Source organism: Lactuca virosa, chromosome 5 (genome assembly GCF_052849685.1).
Source record: "Lactuca virosa cultivar CGN04683 chromosome 5, Lactuca_virosa_CGN04683_v6, whole genome shotgun sequence".
Classification (NCBI taxonomy): Eukaryota; Viridiplantae; Streptophyta; class Magnoliopsida; order Asterales; family Asteraceae; genus Lactuca; species Lactuca virosa.
Window position 1 is genome coordinate 329,007,203 of NC_136430.1, and position 22,928 is coordinate 329,030,130.

Here is a 22,928-nt window from a genome sequence, read left to right on the forward strand (position 1 = left end):
AATATCATTAATGTTACTATTTGTACACAGAATACCAACGAAATATACATGTGTTCAACTAAAACATTGTGGTAACCGGGTACTTCAGGTAAATGGAAAAATGACTTAAAAGTGTAACGAAGTTTCCAAAATGTTCAAAAAATACCACATTTTTTGTTAACTGCGTTGTTGTCAGATTATGTAGAACACCATCATCGGACATCATGACCGTTATATCAGTTCACAACAATTGTGCGATTCTCTTTCATTCCTTCACTCGATCGTTCTTGTGGTAACAAGAGAAGTAAGTAGGTAATAACCTTAGTTAAACATTCTTGCTTCCCGATCACATTATATGCCTCAAACCTAAAACATATATACGTTATATAGATGCACATATTATACATCAATGTTAGTTGTTCATTAGTGTTGCGGCACAAGAGAGACACAAAGGAGAAACAAGTGTGATGTTATGTCATGAAAATTCCTAAATATGGATTTAGATACAAACTGATCGAGGGATGAAATGAAAGAGACTACACAACTGGTGTGAATCGGTACGACGGTGACCAATCTCCGATGACTGTGTTCTATATAATCCTAAAACAACGAAGCTAACAAAAAGTGTTCTGAAAAAACAATAGTTTTTTTGAACATTTTGGAAATTTTAATGATACTTTTTGTACTAAAATATGTACTTCGTTGGTATGTTGTGTATAAATGATATACTTCAAGGGTATTTTTTATACTAAAAAAATAATGGTATTTTTTGTACATTTTTGAAACTTTGTTACCTTTACCTGAGATAATCGGTTACCACAAGGTTTTATTTGAACACATGTGTACTTCGTTAGTATTTTGTGTACAAAAAATATATTTTAATGGTATTTTGTGTACTAGAAAAAACAGTGGTCTTTTTTGTATATTTTTTAAACTTCATTACCTTTTTAAATTATTTTCCCTAAAAACTTCTATTACCATCTTTTCGTAATTAATTTAAATCTACGTAAAAATTCTTTTAAAACACAAGCTTTTAAAACATAAGTTTTGACTTTTAAGCGTTGAAACACGCAATGAGATGGTACCTTCCCCAAGAGAGTCTGATGAGCAACATTTGACTTCTTGAACTTTATAATTTGACATACTTGATACTTCTTTTCTTTATAATATAACGTGTATACTATATTTTATATAAATTAAATAAATTGTTTTCTTAATCACATAATTTATTCATGAAAATATATTTTCCAAGATGTAAACATATTTTACTTAATGTTACACTCAATCGTCAAATATATCATTAAAAAGCTTATATGTCAATCACTCATAACAATTTTTTTTGTACGAATCGGACTTGAATGTTTTTATATCTTGAATGAAGGCATTTAAATTGGAGTATGATGATCCATCTTCTTCAACAGCTGCCGTCGCCTTTTCTTTCAGCACCTGAGCTCGCCTTCTCATTTCATCTCCTTCTTCACCACCCATCACCCTCGCCACCGCTTTCTCAATCGCCACCCTCTCCACACCGTCGCAGCTTGTAGTCGGACTCCACTCGACGTCCCCAATCGAAACCCCAATTTTCAAAGCATCTGTCACCAGTTTCGCATTATAGAACTGCTCCGCCATCACCGGCCAAGCCACCATAGCCACACCACCGGTGACACCCTCCAACACGGAGTTCCACCCACAGTGGGTAACGAACCCGCCGACAGATTCATGGTCAAGAATCAAAACTTGAGGCGCCCACCCTTTAATTATCAACCCTTTTCCGTTCGCCGCCGTCCTTTCTTGAAATCCTTCCGGCAACCACTGTTCGTGTTCGTTCTTGATGACCCAAATGAAATATTCGTTGCATGCTTCAAGCCCCATAGCGATCTCGTAAACTTGAGAGCGAGTAACTTTCACAATCGTTCCAAAGCTTACGTAAACAACTGAATCCGGTGCTTTGGATTCCATCCATTTCAGACATTCGTGTTCATCAATGGCTGATTTCTTCCCTCTTTCGGATTTATCTTCTGTGTTCTTGTTACATAACGAAACTGGTCCTATATGCCATCCTTTCCTGTTCATTACCTCACGATAATGGTGGACGTACTCCGGCTCAAGCTCATAGAAGCTGTTAAAAATCACTCCATAGCTCTTCACCTCTGCTTCCATGGCTTCAATCAACACCTTCAGGAAACCTTTAAAGGCTACTGACTCAAAATGAGGCAGTTGCTTTCTAGTTAGCTTTATCTCATGGGGAAGATGAGGGACGATAAAAAGCTCCGAATCAGATTGAACATTTTTTGCATGGTCAATTAGTCCCACCGCGTTTGCAACACACTGTGAGAAGAACCCAGTTCCATTGAAAACGATTCTGGGGATGTTGAATTTGGCTGCGATTTCAGTACTCCATGGATAAAACATGTCTGCAACGATGCAATTCGGGTGGGATTCTCGAATAAATTGCTCGACGGGCTCCTGAAGCATTGAAATGGCTTCGAAAAAAGTGGATAAGAACTCATCAGAAACGGGTTGATCGGGGTTGTCACTTCCGGCCGGTAAACCCAGTTCTGCGTCTTTGAATTGAATGATATGGAGCTCCATTTGGTGATCGTAGTTGATGGTTTTTTGGATTGATCGAGAGAAGCGAGGTGCGTTTGTTGGGGTGGTGATAATGGTGGTTTTTAGGCCGCGGGAGGCCAAGAGTACAGCCATGTCGGCCATCGGAATCGTGTGGCCGTAAGCCATGAAAGGGAAGAAGACTATATGACAGTTGGCCATCGCTGAATCTCTGTTGTGTTATCTATTAGGGATGTTAATAGAAGACACGTTCAAATGAAAAACGTTTCCTTTTATAAGGAAATCTTTTTATTTATCTTTTATATTTGAACTTTCAAGAAATTATATTCACCCCAGTTTTTGTGCATAGATCCTGGTCAATATTGGCGTTTTCTTATAATCCTTTGGCATATCCTCACCCATAAAATCCGCGATCATCGTCTACAAATTTTATTTGTTTTCATATCTTAAATTTGATAAGAGCGTTATATTTATACATTATACACGTATATATAAAATATCATAATTAATCCTGGTAAATCATATCTATTAGAGTTTGTATAAGTTGATATTGCAGTTTTTTGTGTGAGAATAATAATTTACTAATTTATTTGCAATACAGTTCAAAATATAATAGCATCGTGTTTTGTTTTTTTAAGGGGCAAGACTTTATTAAAAAACAACAAAAAGCTGGAATTAGCTACAGTCCATTGGGTTATCAACCCATGAGTCCCAAAACAAAGATCTCCCCATCTAGCTCTATTTTTAAGCCAAAAAAAAAAAAAAAAAAAAAAAAAAAAAAAAAAAAAAAAACCTAAAGCTTTGACATCAGAAGCAAGAAGAGATGAGTTTTTTACTTTGCTATTAAAGATCAAACTCTTCTTGTTCGTCCATATTACCCATAAGAAGGTCTTAGAGATCGCGTCCATGATATATTTCTTTTTGTTGTTTTTTTGTGGATTGAGTTAATTCCAATGATGTTGTCCAAAGAGTCATTGTCAATGGGAGTATCATTCCACCAAACTCGTAGAAGTGCTCCCAACTCCTTAGTTGTTGAACAATCTTTAAATATATGATCTTCGTTCTCCTCAAAAGCGTTACACATCGGGCATAACATGTTTGGAATACCCCACCCCCCTCTGAGCAAGGTTAGCTCTCGTCGGTAGTCTACCAAGTCTCGCATGCCATATGAATATATTGATTTTCCCAGGAACAATGTTAGTCTAAATTGTTTTTGTCAATTTATTTTCTAAGGGAATATACATTGAAATCGACACTAGCATCAAGACTCTAGCACCACTTACTACCATTGGAATTACCCCAGAATTGTTGCTTCTTTAGAAAAGTGTATTAAGATCAATATTCAAAGGCTCTAGATCCTTACACACGTTGCTTATTCTTCCCCAAACTATATTCCTTTTCCATAACGGTATTGTCACTCCTAACCCCCCGTGATCCCCATAATTGCAAGTAATAACCTTTTTCCAAATTCCTTATGTATCATCTTTATAGTGTCACCACCACTTTATGATAAGAGCAAGGTTAAACACTTGTAAGCTTCCAATCTCTAAGCCCCCTACAGCTTTGTAGTTCATGGCTTTCAAACAGGAAATCCAGGTGATCTTTTTTTGATCCGAGGAAGTACCCCATAAGAACCTGTTACGAATACTTTCAAGCTTTGAAATTACTTTTGGGGGACTTTATAAAGCGAAAAGAGAAATGTTCCAAGACTGCCAAGAACGGACCTTATCAAGGTTAGTCTCCCTCATATGGATAGAGTTCTCTCTTTCCACATTGAAAGTTTTTTTTGGAACTTGTCAATAAGAGGAACCCAAGTCGACATATTAGAAGACTTCCCACCCACTGGCAAACCAGGATAAGAGAAGAGAAGTTCACCTTCATGACACTTCAATGAACGAGCCATAGAAGATACCTTAATTCTAGAAACTTCAATACCTAAAATCTTGCTCTTCTAAGGGTTTAGACCAGACGCAAGGTGAAAGCAAGTTAGGAAAAATAAATGTGTTACATCATACGTTTTCTAAAGTAGCATAATTATTAGCATCATAATAAAATTTTATTTCAAAGGTTGCACTCTCGGTCTATTTTTTTATAAGCATATCGTTCCTAAAGTTGTAAGGTATAATCTAACACCACTAAACCAAAAATCATGACCACCTCCCTAGCATTTATTGATAGTTTTATTTTATTTACTTCTTTTTATATTTTATTTTAGCATATTTCATTCATAATTTAGATAATTTCCATGCATATTTTCCTTTTTGTTATTTTATGACTATTTCGGGTAATTTCTAGTTTCGTGAGCTTTATTGCAGATTTCATGGAGACTAGTGGAGCGGGAATGTTCGGGACGTATGGAAAGCGATGGGAATTGGTGGACAACAAGGATCTTGGGCTTGATGGCTAGTAGAATTGATTCATGGAGTGTGCTAGTGGCTATGGGGCTTGAAGGAAATAAACCTTGAATTTAGAAGAAATTGGTGAATTTGCGAGCATGCAGAGACTTTTAATCGGGCGAGTACGTGATCTATGGATGATTTGGGGAAGTCACATTAGGCTTAAAATGAAGAAAACATGAAGAATTTTGGACTACAAGCTTAGTGGACTCGAACTGGGCCAGTGGGCTAAATCAATGGAAGCCCAAATCACAAATGATCACTCAGCACGTGGGTCACGCAAGGCCCTGCATGGGCATTTTCAGAATTTTATTTGGAATGCCATTTGAGGAAGGTTGGTGCCTATCTTTTAGAGACTCTTGCACATCCGAAAAATCAACATTTCTCTGGAGATTTTGGAGCATTTTGAAGACCAAGAACACCTCAAGAACATCATATTTTCATTTCTTAATCTTGTTAAATGTTTGGTACAATCTTTTCTCACTTTAGTTTCTTGATTTTAGCCATGCTAGGCTAAACAAAATTTGGTTGACTTTTATGGAATCCTTTGAATTTTTGTTGAATGTTGAAGACTTCATGAACTTGTTCTTGAATCCTTATGGGAATGTTTTGTGTTTTAACATCTTATCACTACTTGTATGTTTTTATTCATGAGTTTAAATGTGTTTGTGGTGATTAGTTGGCTAATTTCTTGATTAAGTAAAGGATCCTCAAATTAGCAAGCAACAAGTGATTTTTGTGTTAGTTTTACTTCACACAATCATAAAAACATTTTCTCCAACATCGTAGTGAAAGCACTTGACTCCTCTTGGATTTGGTAACTTTTTGGTTCTTAATGCTAGTTGATTTTCACTAATTACATGCTTAATGGAAATTGTGACTTTGACTAAGGAAATTGTTATGAGCTTCTCTAACTATTTTAACAACTAAGAAAAGTCTAGGTAATCTCAAGCTTCTTGGATTACTATAGCCAAATTAAGGGTTCAAAACAAGTATTGCACCATTGGATTCTAATGATATGTTCATCAAAAATCAAAGTGAGGAAACCTTAAGTCAACCATTTCCCTCTTATTGATTTTACACTAAACTCTTATTTTTGTTGAATTATCCATTTAAATCTTATTGTAATCCTAGTTTTATTTCAAGTATTTAAAAAGATCAAAACCCCCATTTTTATTTTTATTGTCATTTTACAAATACTTTTGCAAAGAGATTTTTCATAGAGTTGTGAAATTGAACCAATCTCCGCGGATTCGAACCCTGTACCACTATACACTATTTTAGTGTAAAAGATTTAGGGTTATTAATTTTGTTGGCCTCGACAACCACCAAGTTTTGGCGCCGTTGTCGGGGATTGGTTTATTTTTAATCAATTTGTTTCTCTATGCCCAGATCTCAACGTATAGGTGCTTTGATTTATAATCCGGAAATTTAAAAAGAAGCAAGGCGTTTGGCGAAGGAAAAGAGAATAGAACGTCGTCAAACTTCAAATCCTCATGGGCACCCGGAGGTTGAAACCGCTTCATCAAGTGACACTGAACCTGATTCTAGTCCCGATCATCGCCAAGAAATTCCCGAAACACTACCCCTACAACAAAATCCACCCATCATAAACCCAATAGAAATGGGGGACGGAGGAGAAGATCGCGAAAGAACCTTGAGGCAAATGATGGAAACCGATGTTACACAAACTCCATTTGGTATCAATTATCCCGTTTTGGAAGGAGATTCGGAATTGAAGTCAAGTTTAGTTCATCACCTTCCAACTTTTCATGGATTAGAAAATAAAGACCCTCATAAGCACTTAAAGATGTTCCACATTATTTGCACTAGCATGAAGCCACAAGGGTCAACCGATGACCAAATCAAGTTAAGGGCATTCCCCTTTTCATTGGCCGATAGAGCAAAGGATTGGTTATTCTATCTTCACCGGGGTCAATCAATTCATGGACCGATATGGCAAGAGCTTTTATTAACAAGTTCTATCCCGCTTCAAGAGTCTCAAGTCTTAGAAATGAGATTTGTGGAATCCGCCAAGGTCAAAATGAGACTTTCCATGATTATTGGGAGAGGTTCAACAACTTGTGCTATAGTTGTCCACAACATCAAATTCCGGAACAACTCCTCATTCAACACTTCTATGAGGGATTGTTGCCAATGGAAAGAATACTAGTTGATGCCTCAAGTGGTGGGGATGTCTTTAGCAAAACTCCACAACAAACAAGACAACTCTTCAACACCATAACCGAGAATTCCCAACACTTTGGCTCGTTCCAAGAGATGAAAAGAGACACACAACACAAAGTCAACGAAGTGGTGACATTAAACCTCGAGTCTCAAATCAAATATTTAACATCCGTTGTTCAAAAGCTAGCCATGGGACAAACTCTACAAGTGATGGTTTGTGGAATATGTGCAACATTGGAACATCCTACGGATATGTTGTTGGATTAGGTGTCTAAGCCCATAACTATAATTGGTATGTACTTGACCCGATAGTAGCATGGTCCATTTTGGGTTGCCTTCATCTCAACAATTTGATAGGATGGATATTTGAGAGAAAGAGGTTATTTGTGATTTGTTAATATATTATAAGAATAATATATTAATTGAGAAATCATATTATTTAATTAGTATTGATCAAGAATTAATTTGGAATTAATTTAGTGATCAAAAGAGACTAATTAAATTAACGGGGACTAATTATGTAAATCAGTGATACATATGGTTTGGGCTAATGATCCATGATTAATTTGAGATGGGCTAAGTTTATGTGTGAGTCCATGAAGAGTTAGTCCATATGAGTTATGGATCAGAAGCCTAAGTGTAAGAATTAGGGTTACATATGACTCTTGGAATTCTACACTATATATATGTAACCCCTAAGCCAAAAATCGAACCTAAGAGTATCCTAAGAAGTGATAACAGATTTTTGTGTCTACAAACCTCTCTATCATATTAATCCAATTGTTTATGGTGTTTGTGACTTGTTTGAGGCATCACACTTGAGGTGCTAAGCTCTTGAAAGGCCAAATTCAACAAGCTACAACAAGAGGTAATATTCTAACTAGTTTTTATGATTCATATATCAATTGTATGCTAGTTTTGGGTTTAATGCTTTGGATAATTTTTTGTTGCATGTATAACTAGAGAAAACTTAAATCCAAAGCAACTAGGGTTGTATGTGCACCATAGGAGTGTTATAGTACATAAAACCCAACAGTGGTATCAGAGCCATGTATGTTTTATGTTATATTGATGCATAGGTTAATTATTCAAAGTTAAAGAAATTGGAAAAATGTTGTCTGACTGCTGGACTCGACGAGTCCCATGAGTGGACTCGACGAGTTGGATCATATGGAGATGAACTCGACGAGTCCATAGCCTGACTCGACGAGTTGGGCAGTCTGTTGGTAGATTTTTCGAGTTTTTGGCCAGTTTTTGGATTAGGTCATTACCACAAACTATTTTTGACTTATAAAAATCGTTTTATGATAAGGTAGTGATTATCCCATCCAATTAAAGGTTAATTGTCAAATTTTAAGATAATTTCTAGTTTATATGATATACCAATTATTTGTATTATTTGATTTGAAGTTATCTAGGTATATGAGTTGCATATGGTTAAATTGGTAAAAGATAAAGAATATATGATTATTTTTATTGGTTTTAAATTTGATCTAAATGATTTAAGAGGTTACAAAACTTGTCATCAAGTTTTGGAACTCAAAAGTTTATAAGGAGTTACAAAACTTGCCATCAAGTTTTGGAACTCAAAAGTTTTTTAAGGAGTTACAAAATTAAGTTCATAAGTTATGGAATTCAAAAGTTTTCAAGAGTTTCATAACTTGCCCTCAAGTTATGGAATATGAAAAGTCTCATTCATGAAAACATTAACTCTTGTAATTGAAAGGTTTCAAAAGATGCAACTCTTAGGTTCATAACTTAAAAATTAATTAAATAGTTTTTTAATTTTGAATTTTTTATATTTAGCACCTTGATGCTTTGAATAGTTCAAATTACATATTACGGATTTCATTAAATTAATTAAATGTTTAACTAAAAGAGAAGATTAATAAATCCATAATCACAGGGTTCAAGTTTAATTAAATTAAGAGTATAGTTTAATTAATAGATTAAACCACAAAGTATTTTAAAAGTTTAAAATACACCCTTATACTATATAAAATTAAAAAGTCTAATATATTATATGTGCATAAGTAAAAAGTCAGTCTTACCATTAGTAGGCCTCATTCACGAAGCTGGTCTATAAGGGGTGTTTAAGGAAACGGCCTGTAAAATGACCGTCATTGGGTATCCACTCTTACCCACCGCACCCTTGACCACTGGAGTATCGTTAGCTGAACGGGTTTGATATGACACTTAAATCCTCATTAAAGGTACAATGAAATACAAAGTAACTAAACACTTTATAAATTCTCAATCTTAGTTACTTTAGGAAAAATGTGAATTTGATGCTAACCTGTGAAATTGCACATTGCACCTTACTGGTCAGTTAGTGGAGCGTGTATGGTTAACCGGCACACTAATATGGACTAATGAAGGATGACAATGGGTTTCTCGTAAATTATCATTTATCAATGGAGCGTGTGTGGTTAACCGACACATTGATTAGGTGATTAATGACATCGAGAGTAACAAGCTAATTTGCATGGTTATTCACACCTTGTTTGTGATCCTCGGTATCCTAGTCACAAACTTGAAGGGTGTAATCGAGATTAAACATGCCATTGAAATGTTCAATGAATCTCAAAAGAATCTAGGAATTTCAATTCATTTAAAACCTAATGTTCACTTTTGTTTTTCATGGTGGAAATTGGTAAATCGTTATTTACCTACCTTAAAATAATTTGCAATTGGATTACGACATCCCTCTTCCGAATTGTAGATTATTGTATCGGGTCCTAGCCTTAATATTTCATTTTGGGTGTTATATTAAGGACTTAAATCAACTAACTTGAATTTCTCCCCTTATAGATGTCCAGGTCAGACAACTATGGTCTACCTTATCCTTTTGGAAAAAGTTTTCCACATGAAGATGATATTCCACAATATCATACTTCACTTCCTCCACCTCCTCCAATTATTCTCCCTGACCCACGTGTTCGTCGACTTGAAAAGTTCAAGGTCACTCAAGCCCTTTTGGCAAGCAAACACGAAGATGGAAAGTTTGTATGTGCTCACGTCTTGGAGATGAAGTTGCATATTGACAGGCTGGGAATGTTAGGAGTCGTTGTCTCGAGAAAGTTGGCTGTTGACTTGGTTCTTCAATCACTTCCTGAATCATATAGTGAGTTTGTTAAAGACTACTATGTGACAAATTACGACATGACCCTTATCGATCTAACATATCTGCTAATTGTTGCTGAATCAACAATGATTTGGCGCACTAGTAAGGCAGGACTAATTGGAAGATCTACTTCCCAAGCTTCCATGGACATTGACAATGGCAACATTGGAAGTCCTGAAAAGCTTTCTCTTCCCAATGGAAAGGGATCGGCCATGGTCAAACCATTTGACCAAATGGTAAAGAGAAAGGCTAAGTCTGAGATTGTTCTGTGTGCCATTCCGAAAGAGTCTGTTTGTTTCTACTGCCAAGAGAAGGGGCATTGGATGCGAAGCTGCCGTATCTACCTGAAGGACCACAAGGATGGTAAATTCAAAGTGTTTGACTATGCTTCAGGTAATTCCACTATCTAACTCTATTGAGTTCCTATTTATAGATTCTTAATACATGATGTGATAAGATTACATTTTGATGTTTTGTAGGATCGAAGAAGAGAAAGGAAGCTTAAAGAAAGAGCAGGTTGAGTCTGATCGCGAAGAGATGGATTTCGATCGCATGATTCGATAATCAGAATCTTGAGCTGCTACTTAGGAGTTATGATAGATTGCTTAGGAATATTTAGAAATATAGTTTTCATATGTACTCGCATTGTAAGAACAAGTTTTTCTGCAATTTTATAAATAAAGAAAATTTTGATTTTGTATTATTTTATATTTCATTGCATGGCATTTGTGAAAATTGATGTTTGTATGTTTCTATTTTTAGCAATATGGTTTTATTCTTTCGTTTGTGGTAGTGTCTAAATTTACCAAATAATGAAAGATTCTCATCAACAAGTTTCAATTGGATAGAAACTTGGAATCATGCAACTTGTATTGTATGATGAATGAGGACTTTCATCTTTGGGAAATTAAGATTAATTCCTTATTCACATATAGATATGAGTCGAGTGAAGGACTAAGGGATCTAGTACACATTGCTTTGCACTGGTCAAGTCCACCACAAAGAAAGATAAGACTATTCGTCATGATTTACTAAAGTTTAGTGAATATGATTATGCTTACAAGATTACGTATAATTCTGAATCATTGAAAAGTTTCAATGTATAACAGAACGAATAAGAAGAATCAATCAGGCAGAAAGATAAAAGTTTCTCCAATCTGAAAGGAAAGGAGTGTACTTTAGTACCGTGTTTTATGATCATCCTAATGATTATATAACCATGTCACAATTGATCCTCTAAGGACACCTTACTGCACTTATATGACTAAGAAAAGGAATAGGGAATTGTTGAAATGGTTAAATCAATTAAGGTGAGTCATACTTCATTCCAAAATCAAGTCTTAGAGTCATACTCCAAGATTGTACCTTGAGTGACATGTTTTAAGTAGGTTTATAACACATCATGAAATGTGGAGTAGAAAATGTTTTCCTACTCTTGCTGATTTCAAATTGGTAGTTGTGATGTTTTGGATAAAACAAAGACCAACTAAGACCAATTGTGTGAAGTGTTTGTCTTGATAAGAATCCGCACTAACTCTTGAATATTTGTTTGTCAGGGAATGTTTCTTGACAAGAGAAACTTATATGTCAAGAAGTCAGTGGGAGTCTTAAATATCTTGATAAGTTTCAAGAACTAATCAAGAATAAACCTATTGTTAATCACTAGCACACGACTAGAGGTTTATAACCTATCGTGTTGACATATTCTTGATTTTGTGCCCATTCCATTAAAGTTGAGTATGCATGTGAGTTCTATGAGTTCTCAATTGTTTGCATAAGGCAAAACCACTTGTTCAGTGAAAGTTCATTGATCAGCAAGGGTGCTCTGATCAACAACCTAGAAGACATGGTAGAACCTTGTGCTACTAAGTGGCAAGAAATTAAGATTGAACAAGTTCAGTCCATATGAGTTTGAGTTTTTCAGAGACCTTATCTTATGGTAATGGTTAGAAATAAAAAATTCACATGGATAGGAACATATACACCATAAAATCTAAGTGTCATAAGGTTTCTCTCCAATTCATGAAAATGATTGTGAGGAAACGCTTTCACTAAGTAGATTTTAAGGAGATAGCAGTTGTGTTAATTGCGTTCTCAAATTCGATTATGATTACGGCATCCCTCTTCATAGTTCGAATTGTGAGAAATGGAAAATAGTTTGAACATTCGGGACTTACTGCCGTAAGTTCAGAAATAGTTTAGACACATATATGATCTTTCTTATAAAAGGTGTATGAGCTTAGATAAAGGCTTATCGAAGCATCTCGTATCAGAAGTCTGAACTTTGGTAAAAAAGTCAATAAGTATTGATTTCTAGAAGTCCATCTGATTTCTGGGTACATATCAAACCTAGTGGGAGCATAAGTGTTATGTTGGTAAAAATATAATTATCATGATAGTGGGAGCATGATTATTATGTTAAGTGTTGCAAGGTAGCAATGCTATTTATAGGAAGCAAAGTTTTAAATTTCAAAGTTGCATAATTTGGAAAATTGTTTCGCTATAATAAGGGAGAGGATACTTATACTTTATTTCGAATCTAAAAGTTTAGATTGAAATATTAATCAAACTTAGTCATGAGTATATATGAATATCATGTTGAAATGTTTCAGCATTGAAAATTCTATATGGAAATATTATAGCAAGGGACTGGTCAAGTATCATGACTTTATGTAAGACATTATGAATCGTATCCCATATAATTCGGGTATAGGATTGATTGCATATGCTATAATATTCTCGTGTTCTAATTTTCCAAATGCCTAGGGCATTAAGAGGGAAAAAGGATTAGAACCGGATATGACTAAATTAGTTGAACAACTGTCAAGGACGATCTAAGGTTCGCCAAGGATTGGTCACTTATGAGCAGTTGGAAGTATAGTAATGGATGGACTATATTGACATTATTATGAATAGACAGGATTCTATTAATCATGAGTTGTCATATAGAAAATGTGGAAATATTCCATAAATGGGAGTTGGATATTAAGAATCTATGTGAAAGTTAGAAACTTTTGTGCAAGAAGGATGTTCAAAGGAATGTACTTTGAATCTGAGACTTCGCTTCCTTGGAATTGTTTTGTTAACAATCTCCAATGGAATGCTTTGTAATATCGTTGGTAAAGTCTCTGTGACTTTGGTACTTCGACATTACAAAAGGATCATTGCATGATAGTTTAGAATCTAACACATTCTAATAGTGGCAAGAATTTGGCATTCTTACACTTGTGATAAAGATTTGGAATTGTGAAATAAATTTTATTGGAAATGTGTTCAATTGATATATTTCACAAAGAAAGGACCATAGGTAAACATAGTGTTCATGCTTGGAGCATGGGATAACTATTGTTTTAATTCAAGTATTAAGTTGATTAATCGAAACATTATATAATGAATAATGTGTAATCAATATGGTGATTAAATAAAAGGTGTTTTATTTATATTCAAAAGTTTTGAGACCATATTGGATTAGAGTATTCTTGTGTTTCACTTCACATGTTTTGACTTCCTGAATAATAAAATTATTCGAACATCCACAGTCGATCATACTTTGGAAGTAGGTTATGGAAGTAGACTGTCATGAATGGGTTTTGTAAGATTGTCTAAGGTGTTAGACATCGCAAAAGTTTGCTACAACATTCATGAGTGCTCTTGAAATAAGATTTGAGTATTGGATCAAACCCACGCTCATCTAATCACTTCATGGATTTTATCACGGGTGATTGTGAGACGATAATATCTTATATTCTTCAAACGGAGACATATAGTTGTAGTTTACAAGTTAGTTGCACATTGATTATGTGTAAACGCACCAGTAACTTGGTGTTATAAAACATATCATTGTGTGTGATTTGATGAGTAAATACAACAAGCATATGAGTCAAAGTTTATCCGTTCTTTTTACCCTAAGAGGGATAAAAGCGATATATATGGGCCCCTCGACGATTTAGTGATGACACCCTAAGCGCTTGGCCAAGCCTGGACTGATTTGATTTGTTCAATTAGTCTTTCATCATAAATCAGAAATCGGGAAACAACACATGAACAGAGAGAATGATTATAATCCATGTCTCAGTTCATACGATATCTTGTAGAATGGAGGAATATATGATCCCTTATCTAATGGACGCGTCAGAGTTCGACATAGGCTTTTGAGAGCTACGATTGCTAATCGAGTTATGAAGTCACATTGGCAATTATAGTTATTAGACTTATCCAAGTGGGAGACTGTTGGATTAGGTGTCTAAGCCCATAACTATAATTGGTATGTACTTGACCCGATAGTAGCATGGTCCATTTCAGGTTACCTTCATCAGAACAATTTGATTGGATGGATATTTGAGAAAGAGGTTATTTTTGATTTATTAATATATTATAAGAATAATATATTAATTGAGAAATCATATTATTTAATTAGTATTGCTTAAGAATTAATTTGGAATTAATTTTGTGATCAAAAGAGACTAATTAAATTAACGGGGACTGATTATGTAAATCAGTGATACATATGGTTTGGGCTAATGATCCATGATTAATTTGAGATGGGCTAAGTTTATGTGTGAGTCCATGAAGAGTTAGTCCATATGAGTTATGGATCATAAGCCTAAGTGTAAGAATTAGGGTTACATATGACTCTTGGAATTCTACACTATATATATGTAACCCCTAAGCCAAAAATCGAACCTAAGAGTATCCTAAGAAGTGGTAACTAATTTTTGTGTCTCCAAACCTCTCTCTCATATTCATCCAATTGTTTATGGTGTTTGTGACTTGTTTGAGGCATCACACTTGAGGTGCTAAGCTCTTGAAAGGCCAAATTCAACAAGCTACAACAAGAGGTAATATTCTAACTAGTTTTTATGATTCATATATCAATTGTATGCTAGTTTTGGGTTTAATGCTTTGGATAATTTTTTGTTGCATGTATTGTTGGGTTTTGAGCACTATAACACTCCTATGGTACCCATGCAACCCTAAAAGCTTTGGATCTATGTTTTCTCTATTATACATGCATACTTTCAATTTTCCAAAGCATTGTCCTAACTAGCAAACAAATTGCCAAATGAATAAAACATCTAGATAGATGACATACCTTTTGAAGGACTTGTAGTTCTTGACCTTTGAAAGCTTGAGCACCTCAAGTGTGATGCCTCTAATGGTTCACAAACACCAATATGAAAGAGGATGACTTAAGAGAATAAGATACTTATCTTAATGAGAAGGTGTAACCGATTTTGGCTCATGGAGGGTTCTATTTATAGTGTTACACATGCTAGGGTTACACTTTGTAAACCTTAATGCTCCATGACTTTCCACATTCTTATGCTCCATGGGTTTAACCTCCATGGACTATCTATGGATTAAATTATTGGTTTAGCCCATTAAACAATCATGGATCATTAGCCCACACTACAAGAATCATTGATTACATAATCAATCCCCATATATTTAATTAGTCTCTTTTGACCACAAAATTAATTCCAAATTAATTCTTGATCAATACTAATTAAATAATTTCATATTAAAATATTATACTTGTAATATATTAATAAACCGTAAATAACCTTATTCTCAAAATCCATCCTATCCAATTGCAATGGTGAAGGCAACCCAAAAGGACCATGCTACAATCGGGTCAAGTACATACCAGTTATAGTTATGGGCTTAGACACCAAATCCAACAGTCTCCTACTTGGATAAGTCTAATAACTATTACTGTTAATGCACTTCAGGATCTGACTTAGCAATTGTAATTGAACACATCAATTCAGTCATGACCGGGCCCGGCACATAAGTCAAAACAAAATCATTGAGGGGCCCAAGATATTGCTTTTAGCCTCGTAGGATAAAAGGAACAGATAAACATCGACGTATATGCTTGTACTATTTACTCATCAAATCGTACACAACAATGCGTTTTATAACATCAAGTACTGATGCGTTTATGCATTATCAATGCACAACCGACTCGCAAACAACAACTCATATATCTAGGTTTAAATACTATATGATATTATCATCTCACAACCACTCATGATTAAATTCCATGAAGTTATTCAAGTGAGTGCGGGTTTAATCCAATACTCAAATCATATTTCACAAGCACTCATGAACGTTGCAACAAACTTTTGTTATGTCTAAACACTTAGAAAATCTGCAAACCAATTCATGACAATCTTCTTTCATACCTACATCCAACGTATGATCGACTGTGGATAGTTTAAATAATCTTATTATTTAGGAAGTCAAAACATGCAAAGTGAAACAATAGTAAATAATTAACACATGACGGTAACTTTACTTATAAATAAAACTCCTTTATTTAATCATCAAATGCTAATTACAATTTATCTATTACAAGTTTCTAAAGCTATCTAATCACTAAAACTAATATCATCCTTCAGCCCAATGCTCCTAGCATGTTGCAAGTGCTTAACCCTACTCAGTCCCTTCGTAAGGGGATCTGTTGGGTTCTCTTCTAACGATACCCTCTTCACTACGAGGAGTCCCTCTTCTACCTGATGTCTAATGAAATGATATTTTCTGTCGATATGCCTTGATCTGCCATGATCCCTCGGTTCCTTGGTTAAGGCAACCGCACCTTCGTTATCGCAGAAAATATCTATTGGCTCCTTTATGGCCGGTACAACTCCAAGGTCTCTGATGACGTTCTTTAGCCATATTGCCTCCTTTGACGCTTCGCTCGCTGCTATGTACTCTGATTCGCACGTTGAATCAACTACGGTCTCCTGCTTGGAACTTTTCCATGTCACTGCTCCTCCATTCAGAGTAAAGACCCAGCCTGACTGCGAGCGGAAATTATCCCAGTCAGTCTGAAAACTAGCGTCACTATTGTTGGATTAATGTCTAAGTCCATAACTATATTTGGTATGTACTTGACCCGACCCGACATGGTCCATTTGGGTTGCACTTCACCGACACAATTTATATGGATAGTCTTTTGAGAATAGTATATTTATGATTTATATTAATATATTATAAGTTCTAATATATTAATATATAATCATATTATTTAATTAGTATTGATCAAGAATTAATTTATAATTAATTAAGTGATCAAAAGGAACTAATTAAATATGGACTCTTAGATATATGTGTGTAGTAGGCCAAGTTCATTTAGGTTGGGATAAGTCTTCATGGATAGTCCATGGAGCTTTAACCCATGGATCCTAGGAAATGAAAGGTCATGGGTATTAGGGTTTAACCCTAATCCTCCACACTATATAAAGGGTCTTATGGTTCATGAAATTAGGCTAGTGGCTAGTGTGGATACACTAAAGAGGGCAATAACTGATTTCATAGTGTGAGCCAAGTATCCATATTCTCTAAAGGTTTTCCAAGGTGTTTTGGTGATTTGTGATTCCACTTGAGGCTTCCACCCTCTTGGGGCTAAGCTCTTAAAGCTTGAAGACATCAAGCTACATCAAAAGGTATGTCATCTAACTAGAACTTTGTAGTATAGGTGCTTCATAATATGCTAGTTACGATGAAACCTTGGAATATTTAATATTTGCATGTATAATAGAGAAAACATAGATCCAAGGTTTATAGGGTTGCATGTACACCATAGGAGTGTTAGAATGCTCAAAACTCAACAGTGGTATCAGAGCCATGGGTTGTTTTCTGTTATATTCATGCAAATGTTTGATTTTTAAAGTTGAAAAAAAAAGAAAAAAAAACATGAAGTTTGTCAAATTTTAAGATAATTACTTGTTTTGTGAAAAACTAATTATTTGTAAAATTTGAATCATTTGCTATATGAGTTGAATTAGGTCAAATTTAGTAAAAGATAAAATGATATGATTATTTTATTAGTTTTAAAAGTTTGATCTAAATGTTTTAAGGAATTACAAATTGTCATAAAATTTTGGAGCTCAAAAGTTTTTTTTTAAGTTGTGATCTTAAGTGTTTTGAAACCTCCATAAGTTATGGATATGAAAAGGTTTTAAAAAAATTGATTCAAAGTTTTTATGGAGTTACAAAATTTGGTGTTAATGTTTTAAAGAATTCCATAACTTATTCTTAAGTTATGGAACATGAAAAGTTTCATCATAAAACAAGCATTTAACTCCATAAGTTATGGATTACCAAAAGTGTTTATGTTTCCTTGATTTATGAGTTAGTTTAGATTAATGGAAAAAAAATTGTGTTTTAGTTGTTTTCAATCCTAATTAATCTAGAGGTAGTTCATAAAATGTGTTTTTGTAACTTGTCATCAAGTTACATAAAAGGTCACATTTATGAATCTTAAAACTCATAAAAGTGTCATAGGTTACATAAAAAAAATGAAGAGTCTTTTTCATTAAATAGTATTATAACTCCATAACTTGTCCTCAAGTTATGGATGTTTAAGGGTCACTTCTTTAAAAGTGTTATTAAAGAATAAGAGGTTACATAAAAAATGAAGAGTCTTCATTTTAATGAACCATTAAACTCATAAGTTATGAAATGAAAAGTTTTGAATAGTTTCAAAAACTTGCCCTCAAGTTTTGGAATTTGTAAAGTTTTCACTTATGAATCCTTTAATTCCAAGTTAAGCCCTTAGAATTTTAAAAGTTAAAATTCAACCCTTATACTTTATAATATTATAAGTTAATAATATTTATATATATGTATAAGAGTAAAGTCGTCTTACCATTAGTAGGCCTCATTCACGAAGTCGGTCTATAAGGGGGGTATAAGGTTACTGCCTATAAAATGGCAGTTTAATGGGTGTCCACTCTCACCCACCGCTTCCTTGACCGGTGGAGGGTCGTTAGCCGAATGGGTAGGACAAGGACTATAATTTTCCCTTCATTAAAAGTATTAATGATAAATACTAAGTAACTAAACTCTTAATAATACCCAATCTTAGTTACTTTGGAAAATGTGAATTTGGTGCTAACCCATGAAATTACACTTTGCATTTTGCTTAAGTCAGTTAGTGGAGCATGTGTGGTTAACCGGCACACTAGCTTGATTTAACAAGGTAGGCAAAGGGTAACTTAATGTTTATCATAGTATCGGTGGAGCGTGTGTGGTTAACCGGCACATCGATTGAGGGGTAAATATTAAGGGTATCAAGTATATTTGCATGGTTATTCACACCTTGTTTTGTGATCCTCGGCATCCCAGTCACAAAACCTGAAGGGCACACTCGAGATTGAAACATGCCTTTGAAAAGTTCAATGAATCTCAAAAGAGTCTAGGAGTTTCAAAACCAATTAAAACCTAATAATACATTTCGTTTATCTTGGTGGAAATTGGTGAATCGTCATTCACCTACCTTCAAATATTTTATAGCTTGGATTACGACATCCCTCTTCCAAGTTATAAAATAGTTTGTTGGGTCCTAGCCTTAATATTTCATATTGGGTGTTATATTAAGGACTTTAGATCAACTATCTTGAATATCTCCCAAAAAGATGTCTGTTCCAGACATCTATGATCCTCCTAAATCTCTTGGAACTTCACTTCCTCCACCTCCTCCAATTATTCTCCCTAACCCACAAGTTCAAGGTCACTCAAGCCCTATTGGCAAGCGAGGTCTATGTGTGATCGCATCTTGGAGATGAAGTCACATATTGACAAGCCGGGAGAGTTGGGTGTCAAACTCTTGAGAAAGTTCGTGGTTCAATCATGTTCTAAGTCACATAGTGAATTCCTTTGGGACTACTATCAAACAGACTATGACATGACCCTTAATGATCTTATCTATTTGCTTGGTGCTGCTTAATCAGCAATAATTTGGAGCACTGGGAGAGCAAATTTGATTAGTAGATCAACTTCCCAAACTACCATGGACATTGACAATGGTAACATTGGATATCTAGAAAAGCCTTCTCTTCCCAAGGAAACGGATTGACCATAGTCAACTAGGTTGACCAAATGGTAAAGAGAAATGCTAAGTTTGCGATAGTCCCATGTACCATTCCCAAAGAGTCCCTATGTTTCTCTTGCCAAAGGAAGGGACATTGATTGCGAAGCAGCCTATTTACCTGAAAGATCATAAGGTTGATCAAGTCAAGAAGATTGACTCTACTTCAGGTAAAGTCCACTATCTAACTCTGTTAAGTTTCTATTTTGAGATTCTTGTTACATGATGTGACTGGGTCACATGTTGATGTTTTAAGAATCAAAGAAAAGTGAAGAAACTTAAAGAAAGTATATGTTGATTCTGATCGCGAAGATGGATCTCAATCGTATGGTTCTGTCATCAGAATTTTGAGCTGTTGCTTAGGAGTTATGATATATTGCTTAGGAATAGATAACAACAAAGTTTTTCATGTGCTTTTGCACTGTAAGGATAATTTTTCCGCAAAGTTTTTAAAATAAAAGGAAAAAAAAAATTGATTTTATTTATTTTAAAATATCCTTACAATGGCATTTGTGAAAAGGAAAAAAAAATTGTTGCTTATATGATTCCATTAATAGCAAGAGTGGAAATATGAATTTGATTCTTTCATTTGTGGTAGTGTCTAAATTTTCCAAATAAGGAAAGATTCTCATCATCGAAGTTTCAGTTGGATAGAAACTTGGAATCATGCAAGTTGTATGGTATGATGAATGAGAACTTTCAAGCATTGGAAAATTAAGACTAATTACTTGTTCACATGGATGTGTGAGTCAAGTAAAGGACTAAGGGATCGAGTACACATTCTTGTGCACTGATCAAGCCCACCACAAATGTAACTTGAGTGACATATCTTAAAGAAGGTTTATTAACACTAGTGAAATGTAAGAGTAAAAGGTTTTCTACTCTTGTACATTTGAATTTGGTAAGTTGTGATGTTTTGGATAAAACAGAGACCAACTTAGGCCAATTGTGTTAAGTGTTTGTCTTGATTAGAATCCACACTATCTCTTGAATATTTGGCAAGAAAGTCTTATAGGTCAAGGAGACAGTGGGAGTCTAAAAGATCCTGAAAGGGTTTCAAGAAGTAATCAAGAATAAAACCTGTATTTCATCACTAGCACACAACTAGAGGTTTATAACCTATCGTGTTGACATTTCTGTGCCCATTCCAGTTAACTTGGCTATACATTTGAGTTCTACATGTTCTCAATTGTTTGAATAGCTACTTGGAAGCAATGACAGGCCCTTGAGCTGCCAGGTGGCAAGAAGTTAAGATTGCACAAGTTCAATCCATATGAGTTAGGATTTGTCACTAATCTAGTCTTGTGATTATGGTTTGACAAATTCACATGGATAAGAACACATACACCATAAAATCTAAGTGTCATAAGGTTTCTCTCCGATTCATGAAAATGATGGTGAGGAAATTCTTTCACTAAGTAGATTTTAAGTAGATAGCAATTGTGATATTTGCAGTTCTCAAAGTCGTTAGTGGAGCGTGCGTGGTTAACCGGCACACTAACATTGACTTATAAGAAATGGCAAAAGGTCTAAACAATTGAGACTATGATTACGGCATCCCTTTTCATAGTTCTGAAATTGTTTAGACGCACCTGTGATCTATCTAAGATAAGGTGTATGATTTTGATAAAGTCTTATCAAAGCAATCTAGTATAAGAAATCTGAACTTTGGTAAGAATGTTAATAAAGTATTGACTTCTAGAGGTCCAACTGTTTTCTGGATACATGTCAGAGCTAGTGGGAGCATAAGTGTTATGCTAATAATCATCATTTTAGTGGGAGCATGATAATTATGATAAGTATTGCAAGTTAGCAATGTTAATTATAGAAAACAAAAGTTTCAATTCGTGAGGTTGCAGGGGTTGAAAAAGTTGTTTTGCTATAATTAAGGGAGAGGAAATTATACTTCATTTCAATTCTAAAAAGCTTAGATTTAGTTTATAATCATTCTAAAGAGCTTATATTGAGATTTTAATCCCCTTTAGTCAAGAATATATATGAATTTCATGTTGGATTGGTTCAACATAAGAAAATTCTATATATTGCGTTCTCAAAATTCGATTATGATTACGACATCCCTTTTCATAGTCAAATTTTGAGAATATGGCAAACAAAAAATTATTATGGCAAAAGACTGGTCTAGAACCATGTCTTTATGTGAAACATCATGAATCGTGTCCCATTTACTTTGGGTACAAGATCGATTTCATGTGCTATAATATTTATTCTTTCTGAATTTTCCAAATGTCTTAGGGCATTAAGGAGGAAAATGTCTAGAATTGGATATGACTAAAGTGATTAAGCAATTGTCGAGGACAATCTAAGGTTTACCAAAGATTGGTTGCTTAAGGACAGTTGGAAGTATACTGTTAATATTGGAAGGACCATATTGACATAGTCTGAAAAGAGGCAACTCTTGTTCAGAAGTGGTAGTCAAAATGGGAATATAGAGTTGTCTTCATAGGTGGAAGCAATTTGTGTAAGGTTAAAGAAACTTAATGCAAGAAGCATGTTCAAAGCAATGCGCTTTGAATTTGAAACATCGTTTCCATGGAATTGCTCTCCATTGGAATACTCTGTAATGATTGTTGCCAAGTCTTTGTGGCTTTGTGCATAATCATTACAAGAGGAACAGTGCATATAAGTTTAAAATCTAAACAGATTTCGATAAATGATAGGAATTTGGAATTCTTACATTTAAGACAAGGATTTGGGAGTGTGAAAAGAGAATCATTGAAATTATGTTCAATTGATCTAGTTTACAAAGAAAAGGATCATAGACAAACATAGAGTGCAT

General features: G+C 34.6%; 1 protein-coding gene across 1 annotated transcript; it reads right to left on the reverse strand.

Annotated features, from left to right (window-relative positions):
- Positions 1-1,207: 1,207 nt before the first annotated feature.
- On the reverse strand, positions 1,208-2,811 carry LOC145115466 (scopoletin glucosyltransferase-like). The gene has a single exon (XM_079051759.1). It carries the CDS (start codon positions 2,746-2,748, stop codon positions 1,300-1,302), a length of 1,449 nt encoding a protein of 482 aa, XP_078907885.1. The 5' UTR covers positions 2,749-2,811; the 3' UTR covers positions 1,208-1,299.
- Positions 2,812-22,928: the final 20,117 nt, after the last annotated feature.